An 11862-nucleotide genomic window follows, 5' to 3' on the forward strand; every position below is an offset into this window, starting at 1 on the left:
TGGCCCCCGCCTCCCACCTCCTGGCTCGTCAGTGACTTCTACTTTTTAATTAGGGTATTTGGAATCTACAGATGAGTGAGACGTGGTCCCAACCCTTGAGGAGCACCAAGTCAGGTGTCCAGAGCGGGACACCAATTGGGGCAGGGTCCTCCAGAAACTGATGCAGACATTGAGGAATTTGTCACAGACTTTATTAAACTTCTTTTCCTTTCCCCTTACAAACCTCAATACCAGAGCCCTACTGAAGCACGAGTTTTCGGTTTCGCCTATATGTAATAGCCCTGGTCAGAGAGAAAACGCCTGCAGGTTAGAAAAAGAACTTCAGACCCCTCCAGGTCAACTGACCACCCAAAACCTTCCCTCCAATCATTGGCTTTATTTGGCTCAGCCAGTGACATCATGGGTCTCTGGGCAGATCTCCAGGATTCTCAGCCAATCAGAACATACGGAGGGAGGAGAGAAAAGTTGGGACTGGGACTGAGGGTATGAAATGTGGAAACAGAAAGAATGGAAAAAGACAGGAGACTCTGAGAGACACAGACACGGGGAGAGAGACTCAAAGAGATGAGAAAGACAGAAAGAGAAATGAGGAAAAGAGAGAAGCAGGTGTACTAGGTTGAACTGTGTCCCCCCACTCCAAAGATATATCCAAGTCCTAACCCCCAGTACCTGTGAATGTGACCTTACTTGCAAATAGGGTCTTTGCAGATATAATTACGTTAAGGTAAAAATGAGATTATTCTGGTTTTAGGCTGGCCCTTACATTCAAAGACTGGTGTCCTTACAAGAGAAAGGGGAGGGAGGTTTGGGACACAGATACTGAGGACAAAGCCATTGAAGACAGAGGCAGAGACTGGAGGGAAGCCACTAGCCAAGGGATACCAAGCATGCCAGCCGCCACCAGAAGGTAGGAGACAGGTATGGAATGGACTCTCTCTCAGAACCTCCAAAAGGAACTCACCCTCACCCTGCCAACCCATGGATTTTGGACTTCTGGCCTCCAGAACTCTGAGAGAATAAACTTCTGTTGCCTTGAGCTGCCCAGTTTGTGGTCATTTGTTACAGCAGCAAGAGGAAACTAATACATAGGAAGACAGTGGGGAGAGAACAGGGAGAGAGTTCTGCTCTAGAGAGATCAAGACGGGAGACAGAGGCTGAGGGAGAGAGAAACAGAAATCAAGACGGGGAAGGGAAATCCAGAGATGGGAGAGGGGAAGACAGACAGAGACAGAAATGAAGACCAGAAGATGGAGAGGGAACGGTGGGAAGGTGGGAGGGGAAAGAGGGGAGTCACAGAGGCAGAGATTTAAAGAAGCAGAGAGGGGTTGACAGATAGGGACAGAGTCTGCAGAGTGGGAGGGACGGGAGTCAGAAACAGAGACCCAGAGATGGGGAGAGACATTCAGAGACAGACACAGAGACTGAGAGACACAGATTCAACATGGCGGGCAGGGAAGGGGAAGAGGGAGATGACAGAATTGGGACCGGGACAGAGGAAAGGAGGAGAAAGTCCAGTGGGAGAGGCTGAGAGGGGGAGAGAAGGGGAGATTCCTTAGGCTAAGGGCTGATTTACTGCTCACCACCACCCTTAAGTGGGAGGTACTGGGATTATCCCCAGTTGAATACGAAGAAACCAAGGCATTTGGGAAAGGAGGGTGAGGGGCAGATAGAGGAGGCAGAGAGAAGAGGAGAGGGGCTGAGAGGGGGCTGAACCAGAGACAAGCAGACAGGGGTGGGGGGAGCGCTCAAGGTGGAGAAAGGAGGGTGGGGGTGATTTCTCCCCTCGTGGGAGCATCATGGGCTCAGTGCTTGGGGCCCTGGAGATGTTTTCATTTTAAATACTTTGACTATACTCAATATTTTGTAATAACGTATAAGTGAATAGAATCTGAAAAAGTATATATATATATATATGTGTGTATCTGAATCACTGTACTGTACACCTGAAACTAACACAACATTGTAAATCAACTATACTTCAATTAAAATAAGTAAATAAATAAACACTTTGAAAATCAGGAGAAAATAAATTAACATAACAATGATGAGGATGATGGATATATAATAACAAGTCCAGATTGGATTATATCTGTCTTCATACATGAAATATAATTTTTAGTGTTTTTTCAGTGGAGGAAGAGACCCATGAAGGCCAAAGTGATGAGGACCCAGGAAAGACATAATGTGGCCCAGGGGGTGGGGGGAAAAGGAGATGAGAGCGGCAGATGGATGGAGAGACCTGAGAGAAAGAGAGAGAGAAAAGAGATGGCAAGAGGGAAGGAGAGACCAAGAAAAAAGGAGAAAGAAAGAGAGACAGAGGGAAACAGAGAGAGAGGCATAAAGTGACAGGGGAGGAGACTCCCAAACGACACAGTGATGGACCCAGGGCAATGCTATTTTTGAGGGGCCCAGGGGGGCATTTGGGGACCTCAGGAGGGGGCAGGGATGACTCACGAAGCCACGATGACACCGAAGGCCAAGACAGCCAGACACACGGAAATGATGCTGCCAAACAGGGCCCGATTCCGCGGGGATCCGCTGTCCTGGTACTGCAGGTCTATGCGGGGCTGCCCGTCGACTGGGGTAGGGGACAGTGGGGGTGGGAGACAGCCCGACTTCCAAGTCATCACCCTTCCCCGGGCTTGTACCCACACCTACCTGCTCACTCGGCAGCTCGGCCAGGGTCGGGCCTCTCTCTCCCTTCTCTCTACTTGGCCCCTGCCCTCTCCTGGGTCTGACTTTTCCTTCATCGGTTCCCCAAATTCTGTGTCCCAGGCACCGTTCTAGGTGCTTGGGATATTGCTGGGAACTCCGCTGGCAAACCTCCCTGCCCTGAAGGAGCAGCCTACATAGCACAGCACAGTGACAGCGAAGAGCCCAGCGCCAAATGCATCTCATTGGATGGGGATGGGAGCGGGGGCGGCGGGGATGGAGGGGAGGACTTGGTAACTACCCACAAACGTGAGAGGGGGATGCAAAATGCTGACAATCTCAGGCTGCATCTTAGCTGGTGACCCTGAAGGTGGCCTGGGGAGTCCCATTCTGCAACTTCGATTTGCTCCCTCCCCTAACTCTTTCATTCTGTCAGCCAAGCCTCTTGGCTTGACCTTCAAAACCAGCATCTGATCCACCTCCTGGGTTGCGGACCTGGTCCAGCTCCGTTCAAGGGAAGGGGCTCCCTGCTTCTCCTACAGTTCCCCATCTGGCCACCAGGGGGCGTCGACAACACCCAAGTCTGCTCACGTCCCTCTTCCGCTCAGAGCCTTCCAGTGGCTCTCGTTTCATTTAGAATCAAAGCCCAAGTCCTCACCATGGTCCACCAGGCCCTGCACGATCTGGTCACCATGTGGCCACCCTACTACCCTCCTCTTCATTCACTCGCCTCTGGCCACACTAGCTTCCCTCTTATTACTCAACCATGTTGGATCTTCGCATCTGCTGTTCCCTTTGTCGTTCACACTGTTCCTCATGCCTTCACTTCCTTTAGATCTCAAACATCACTTCTTCAGAGAGGTCCCCCCACCCGCACTCTCTAGAGTAGCACCGCCCCTCCCCCAGGCACTTTTTATCAAATTGTTCTGTTTTGTTTTCATTAGAGCACTATCGCTATCGCTATCTGGAATTAGTCCATTTATTTGTTCATGTAATTATCATCTAACAGTGGTTCTCAGCGGGGGACAATTTTACCTCCCAGGGGACATTTGGAAATGTCTGGAGGCTGGAAATGATTGTCATAACTTTGGTTGGAGGGTACTAACTGGCGCTGAGCGGGTAGAGGCTAGGGGGGCTGCTAAAATTCCTATAACACATAGGACAGCCTCAGAACAAAGAATTATCCAGCCCCAATGTCAATAGTGCCAAGGTTGAGAAAACCTAGGCTAACCCTTCACGCTATTAAAATGTGGGCTCTATGAGACATTTGTCTCCCATTCTGCTGATCCTCAGTTTGGGGCATTATAAGGTGCTCAAAATATTTGTTGTAGTTAAACATCATCCTCAGAGAGCAAATAGATGAATCCTTTCCCCTAGTCAATGTCATAGGGGAAAACAATTGGTAAGAGAAATTCCTCTAGATTTAAAAAAAAAGTGAAAAAAACCTAACACTTAAATGATACGAGAAGTCCTCTCATTGAATCCTGGTTTGAATGAAATCAGCAGTGAAGATATTCTGGGGGAAATTAGGGAAGTTGGAAAAGGGACTTGGAATAATTTGATACTGAAGAATTGTTAGGTTCATTGGGAAGGGCACTGTGGTTATGTAGGAAGTGTTCCTTTTAGAGGTACACACTGTTTATGGGTGAAATCTCATGATGCCTGATTTCTTTTAAAATATGACGGCAATAAACAAAGTGAAGCAAATGTGGAGGTATGTTCATTGTCAACATAATTTGATAGAAGGTGATACTTTAGAGGGCTTCCCTGGCGGCAGCAGTGGTTAAGAATCCGCCTGCCAATGCAGGGGACACGGGTTCGAGCCCTGATCCGGGAAGATCCCACATGCTGCGGAGCAACTAAGCCCATGAGCCACAACTGCTGAGCCTGTGCTCTAGAGCCCGCGAGCCACAACTACTGAAGCCCCTGTGCCACAACTACTGAAGCCCGCGCGCCTAGAACCCGTGCTCCGCAACAAGAGAAGCCACCGCAATGAGAAGCCCGCGCACCACAATGAAGAGTAGCCCCCGCTCGCCGTAACTAGAGAAAGCTCGCACACAGCAACAAAGACTCAACGCAGCCAAAAATAAATAAATAAATGTATAAAATAAAAAAAAAAAAAGAAAGTGATACTTTAGAAAGTATGATCAGGGAGTTCTCTCTGAGGAGGGGGACTTGAAGACTTTACTGAAGTAAGGGAGTGAGAGGAACAGTGTGACAGAGAGCGGGAACAGTATGTGAAAAAGTTCAGCATGACTATTCAATCTTGATGGATATATAGGGGTTCACTGTATTATTCTCTGTGCAATAAGGATGTATGTTTTTTAAAACCTCTGAATGAATGAATGAATTCAGCACATCCTTCCAGACTCCCCTGGTATGGCACTGGCTAAACATAAAATGTTTTTCTAGCACCTGCCATTCTGGCCTTAGAAGCATTGTAAAGTTACAGAGGGGTCTTCCAGTTAGTAGGGGGAAAGTGAATTTCAGAATGTGGAAGCAACTTCTGGGCCACTGTGTAATCAAATGGAAAGGGCAGGGTTTAAGGCTGCATGTGGGAGACCTCAAAAGTCATACCCACTGGGATATGGCTGTCTTCACCTCCCGTGCACCTGTCCCATGCCTTCCCCCGTGCCAGGAGCTTACCGAAACAGTACTTTTCTTTGATGCATTTGGGACTGATCCTCTGGCAATGTAAACAATCCAAGACTTCTTCTTTTAGCAAGCCTGGACAAGAGGAAAGGGAGAAGTGGGATGAGGGCATATATCAGAGGACTGGCAAGGGGGAGGAAGGCAGAAGGGGAAAGAGGAGAGGGAGTCCCTTGGCCCTCCTGAATTTGGAGGTCCCACGTGCAGCAGAGCTAGCTGAGCAAAATGCACTGATGATTCACATTAAAAATAATTTGTATATAATCACTGAAAAGTGGAATTCAGTTGTGCAGTTGACCCAACATTTTGTTGGTAGACATGTGATTACATTAAATTAATTTTAAACTTAATGTCTACCAACAGAATGTTTGCACTTCTCTATTCCTATTTTGCTGCCCCTTGTGGCGTAGACTGGCTGCCTGCTCCCTCATCTGTCTCCCCGGCTTCCTGCCACACAGGAAGACTACATTTCCCAGGCTCCTTTGTAGTTGGTTGTACCCACGTGACCAAGTTCTGGCCAATAGAAGGTGGACAGAACGATGTATGTCACTCCCAGGCCAGCTACAAAAGGCCCTGTAGGATTCCCTATTCACTTTCCCTTCTGAAGTTAGCTTAGCAGCCACCACACAGGTGCAGCCTGGATCCTGGAGTCACCACTTGGAAGATCTGTTCAACTCCCAATGGAATTTTGGCAAGAGAGAAATAAACCTTTCGTTTGTTAAACAACTGAGATGTGGGGGGTTATTTGTCACTGCAACATAGCCTATCCTAGCCTGACTAACATCCCCCCTAAAATCTTTTTTTGCAGTTTGAAATCACTTTCATAAGCCCTCAAAAATCAGATATCCCTCGGTGCCATAGCTTTGGGGTGGGGGAACCACCACATGGAGTAGGTGTGACAACAGGGCTTGATTTGGGGGAGACAAGGTAAAAAGGGGTAGGAGGGTAGCAAAGGGAAGAACAGACAATAAACCCAGGACTCACGGCAAATTTTGGGATCGCAGGCTGCAAGAGAAAAGAGTGGAGGTGAGTTAAGTTGGGCCAGCAATTTGAGAATTTAATGGGAAGGGACCGGGAGAGGGAGGAAAGAGTCTGGGAAAGGAGAGAAGGGAATTTTGGGGAGAGGCAGAGAAGGCTGAGTCATAGGGGAGGTGAGAGAGGAGTTTGGAAGAAAGGGTGGGAGAAGGGGATCAAGTGATAATGGGGAAGGGGAGAAGGGGGCTTGGTGGAGAGAGGTGATGCACCTTTTAATTCATATGATCTTAAAACTTTCTTGAGTTCCTTGATCACCCTCTCCCTAAGAGTCACCAGTTCATCCAGCAGAGGCCCATCTGAGGAGAAAAAGGGATCCTCCTGGGGTGGGAGGCACCCAACAAGCCCACCCCACCAGCAGTTTCAAAGAGAAGGGATGAGGGGCAATTCCCTGGTGGTCCAGTGGTTAGGACTCCACGCTTTCATTGCCGAGGGCGTGGGTTCAATCCCTGGTTGCGGTGCAGCCAAAAAATAAAAAAAATTAAAAAAGAGAAGTGATGAGGAAAGTCCTTTTCTAAGCAAGACTGGCTATTCCTCGGGGTCCACTAGGTGAATCTATGGCAGGGAGGTCCTACATCTACCTTCTGATCCACTTCAGGGACCCAGGCTAAACCACCAGCCTTTGGCCTCAGTTTCCTTACCTGGTAAGTGGTAGAAGGGTACACTCGATCGCCTCTCCTCTCCTTTTCCCTGATCTGCTCTCCTCTTTTCTTCTATTCTGTCTACACTCACTCCATGATTTCACCCAGCCTCATGGCTTTGTATATTACCTAGAAGGGCACTGTCCAATATGGCAGCCACTAGGCACACATGGCAATTGAACACTGGAAATGGGCTAGTCTGAATTGAGATCAGCTGTTAGTATAAAATGTATGCTGGATTTCAAAGACGTGGTATGAAAAAATAACTGTACAATGTCTCAATAATTTTTATTTTGACCGCTTGTTGAAATGGTAATATTTTATGTATTGGGTTGAATAAAATCTATTAAAATTAATTTCATCTGCTTCTGTTTACCTTTTTAAAAATGTGACTGCCAGAAAATTTTAAATTACATACATGACTATTTGTGCCTCACATATTTCCACTGGACAGCACTGTTCTATACACACTGATGCCTCCTGCATTGGCATCACTAACCTAGACCACTCACTGAAGTCCAGATGCATATATCCAACTATCCATTCAGGATCTCCACTTGGATGTCTAATAAGCATCTGAAACTCAGTGAGTCCAAGACTGAACCTTGATATCCTCCTCCAAACTCACTTCCTATGAAAGTGAAGTCTTCTCCATCTTCATAGAAAGTGAAGTCTTCTCCATCTTCATAGATGGAGGTGCCATGTTTCTAGTTCCTCAAGCCAAAATCCTTGGTGCTTTGATTCTTTTTTCCTTACATCTCACATGCAACTTGTCCACATGCATGTGAGTAAATCCTGTCTGTGAATAGTCAAGAGACATCCAGGAATCCAACATTTCTTACCCCCTCCACTCCCTGGTGCCAGCCATCATCATCTCTTGCCTGGGCCATTGTTACAACCTTCTCATTGGTCCCCCAGCCTTCCCTGCCTGGGGGGCGGGGCCGACCGGGTTCTCTGCTAGAGAACAGTTGCCCTGCTAGATCTGTTCTCCACAGCCAGAGGGACCCCAATAAAACCTCAGGCATCTCACTAGCATCACACTTCTGCTCAGAACCCGCCCATGTGACCCAGAGCAGAAGCCAAAAGTCCTTACCATTATAAGTCCCTTCCAGTTGATGGGTACCAACCTACCCATCCCCTCCCCCTTACCTCTAGGACCTCAGCTTCTACATCTCTCCCTCTCTCTCCACTCCAGCCTCCCTGGCCTCTTCGAGGTTCTGTGAATATGCCAATCATACTCCCATCTCAGGCATTGCAGTTGCTGTTCTTTCTGCCTACAGCCTTCTAGCCTAGACGTCTACCCTCTCATAGCTGCTTCCCCCTCTCCTCCACATCTTTTCTCACGTGCTGACCTCTCAGTGACATCCTTCTTGGCTGTCCTATTTTAACCTGCAAGCCCTGCCCCTATTCCCAGCACTCCCCATCCCCTGGTCCCTGCTTTATTTTTTTTCTCTGTAGTATTTGTTCCCATTTGACATGTTATATTGTACAGTAAAGGGTTAACTCAGCAGGTCTGAGTTTTCCAAACCCTGCACATTCCAAAAAAAAAAAAAAAAAAAAAAAAGGTTTGGTTCTTGCCTGGCTCCTGGGAGGTAACCTCTAAGTCCTTGGAATATCCTGCCTGTTAAGCGTGTCTTTCTTTACTTGGAAGCCTTGGGTCACACCACATTGTCTGTGCTAACAATGTGATTCATGGTGGTGGCCTTGGGCCAACATGGTAGCAGCTTGACCTCTGGTGGGGCTGGAGACAGAATAACTGAGATCAGCCACTTGGGTGCTCCTTGCCTATGTAACCAACCCCAATAATATAATAATAGTTGGTAAAATCATCGGCCTGGACTCTTCAAAAATGTCATCGTCATAAAAGACAACTGAATGCAATGCGTGATCCCAGAACAGATCCAGGATTGAAAGAAAACTAGCCATGAAGGGCATGATTGAGACAGTTGGAGACATTTTAATGAGGTTTGAATATTAGAAGATAGTATGGAATCGATGTTAAATTCCTAGGTACACTCACTGTGTAAGAGAATGTCTTTCCTTGTTTTTAGGAGATTGCTTGCTGAAGAATTTAGGGTTGAAATGTCACTAAGTCTCAAATGGTACACACACACACACACACACACACACACACACACACACACAGCAAATGTGGCAATAGGTTACCATATAGTGAAATGTTAAGAATGGTGTATAGGTGTTTATTGTACTACTCTTGCCACTTTTCTATCCATTTGAATTTTTTCAAAATATAAAAATCACTTTTTTTTAAAAGGTGAGAGTTTAAAAATTACTGATGTTCAGGCCCCGCCCCCTGATATTCTGATTTAATTGTCATGGGCTGTTGCCTGGGCTCCTGGATTGTCTTAAAAGTTCCCCAGGGGATTCCAACCTGCAGCCTGAGTTGAGACCTCCTGCTCTAAGTTTTTTCTGTGAAGGTCCAGACAGTCAATATTTTCAGCTTCGAGGGCCATATGGTCATTGTCCCTACTCAGCTCTGCCTTGGAGAGCAAAAGCAACATAGACAGTACATACATGAATGGGTGTGGCTGTGTTCCAATAAAACTTTATTTGCAGATTTGGCCCCCAGGCTATATTTTGCCAATCCCTGCTCTAGACAGAGACGCAAGATGCAGCATAATCATCTTAATAACTAACATTTATTGAGCACTTACTGTGTGCTAAATGCACATTCATAAACCTCTTTATGGTTCTCAGTGACTATGGGGTGAGTGCTATTATTCCCATTTTACAGATAAGGAAACCGAGGCACAAAGATGTTAAATAGCTTGCTGAAGGTTAGCCAGGCTTTGATTGCAGGGCAGTCTACCCTCAGGACCTCCACTGTAATTTCTACACCTCTCTCAAAGGTCTGGAATGAGAACCCAACCTCCTTCCCTGTCCGCCAGCTGAGAACAGAACTTCCAGTGTTTAAAGTTCCCAGGAAGGGGTCTGGTCAAAGGGGACTATACACATTTGGATTTTTTTGGGGGACAGCTTTACTGAGACATAACTCACATACTATACAATTCACCCATTTAAAGTACACAATTTAATGGCTTTTAGATTATTCCCAGAGTTATGTAACCATCACCACAATTTTAGAATATGCATTACCTCTCCCTGCCCCCCCAAAAGCCCTGCACTCCTTAGTATGCATTGTTTTTTAAAATTTCATATTCACTAAATGGTAGGGCAATTCTAAAAATTGAGATAAAATTTAATTTTTTAATGTAATTAAAATGATTGTTATTTCCTCCTGATTCTACGACTACTGCATATTCGTTATTAAAAAGGGGAGGGAGGGAAAAAGAAAAGGAAATTGAAATCCACAGCAATTTGACAAGCATAGGCAAGAAAAGCATACATCACCTTCTGTTCCCTTATCCTAGGACAACCGACATCAGTATTCTGGCAATCTACCCACCTCCCCACCCCCGTTCCTCTTTCAGGGCTCGCTTTATACAAACCACACACACACAAACATTTCATATCTTTTAAAAAAAAATGGTGGGCTCTTCCGTGGTGCCCTTCTCCCTGCTCCATCCCTCAAAGTGGGGTGAGGTTCCTGGGGCTTAGATCCGTCCTCCCACCCCAGTCCACAGGGCCCTCTACTGCCCTCCCGTGGGAACTGTCTTAACGACCACAATGATTTCCAAGGACCAACCCTGAGAGTGGCGTCCCAGGAGCCGCTGAATACAAAACCAGGAGACACCTCGTGGGGTGATGGTTAGGAATATAATGGTCTAAGCTGGATGTCCCAGGTTCAAATCCTCAGCTCTGTTATTCCTAGCTGTGTGACTTTGGGCATGTCGCCTAACCTCTCTGAGCCTCAGCCTCCCCCTCTGTAAAGGGCAGATCACAATACTGCCCACCTTGATGACCTGTCCTAGACTTTTCTAGAATTCTGTCAGACACACAGTAAAGGCTGTACAGTGTGTTTGCTTTTGTTTTTACATCAAGAGAAGGCGTGGTGAACCGGTGGGAAGGGAGGAAGGGAAAGGGGGCTGGAAAAAGGCTTTCCCTCTTAGCTCCTACCTCTAAGAGAATTAACCATTAAGTTGTTTGTTTGATTCTTGATAAAGGATGCCACAAGGTCCAGGTGCTCTATCCCTGGGGGCGAGAGGGGAGGAAATTCCAGTGGGTCCCTGCGAGAGCCACGTGATCCCCTCCATCTCCCTCCGAGAGTGGCCCCGCCCTCCCCCTCTTGGGGGCGTGGTCCCCAAAGCGTCGGTCTCCCGGCCCAGCCTTGGGCTGCCCCACTGGTCCCTTTCTCCACCGTGCTAGGCACCCTCCCCTCCCCAGCACTCACCCACTCTCCCCACAAAGGCGTTCAGCGCGTAGTCCCGGAAGAAAGGCCCCTCCATGCCCAGCAGCAGGGCCTGAGCGCGGGCCTGCAGCTGCTCTTGATGGAAGCGGTCGGGGATGAGGGCGACGCGCAGCTGGCTCAGGGCCTCCCGCACCGAGTGGTCACACTGCAGGCAGCCCCACCCTCGGCGGGCGCTCAGGTCCAAGAGCAGCAGAAGAGCCAAGGCCAGAAGCATAGCACGGCCTTTGTGACTTAACAGAGAACCCGGTCGGCCCCGCCCCCCAGGCAGGGGCGGAGTCAAGGAAGCCGGGGGAGAAACACTCCGTGAGTGCGTGAGTGCGTGAGTGCGCAGGCGCGTGTTTGCCGAGCACCTACTTTGTGCCAGGCGTGGAGCTGGGAGCTAAGGAGAGAATTTCAAAAACCAGAGGTCTGCCCTGCCTTCTTGGATCTTACATTCATTCTTTAAACTTATGTGTATTGAGCACCTACTATGTGCCAGGTCTGCTCCAGAAGCTAGGGTTAGAGCTGAGAAAAACAGGAGATCCCTGCTCTTTTCCGAACTTACATTCTTTAATTCAA

General features: G+C 47.7%; 1 protein-coding gene across 1 annotated transcript in view; it reads right to left on the reverse strand.

Moving 5' to 3' along the window:
* LOC133078639 (zinc finger protein 135-like) overlaps window positions 1-11518 on the reverse strand; it is a 45875-nt gene extending 34357 nt beyond the window's left edge. The window contains 5 exon segments of the mRNA XM_061173756.1: window positions 5299-5379; window positions 6286-6306; window positions 6546-6632; window positions 11013-11087; window positions 11287-11518. Of these exon segments, the coding sequence (XP_061029739.1) occupies window positions 5299-5379; window positions 6286-6306; window positions 6546-6632; window positions 11013-11087; window positions 11287-11518 (496 nt within the window).
* Window positions 11519-11862: the final 344 nt, after the last annotated feature.

This window comes from Eubalaena glacialis, chromosome 18 (assembly GCF_028564815.1).
Source record: "Eubalaena glacialis isolate mEubGla1 chromosome 18, mEubGla1.1.hap2.+ XY, whole genome shotgun sequence".
NCBI lineage: Eukaryota > Metazoa > Chordata > Mammalia > Artiodactyla > Balaenidae > Eubalaena > Eubalaena glacialis.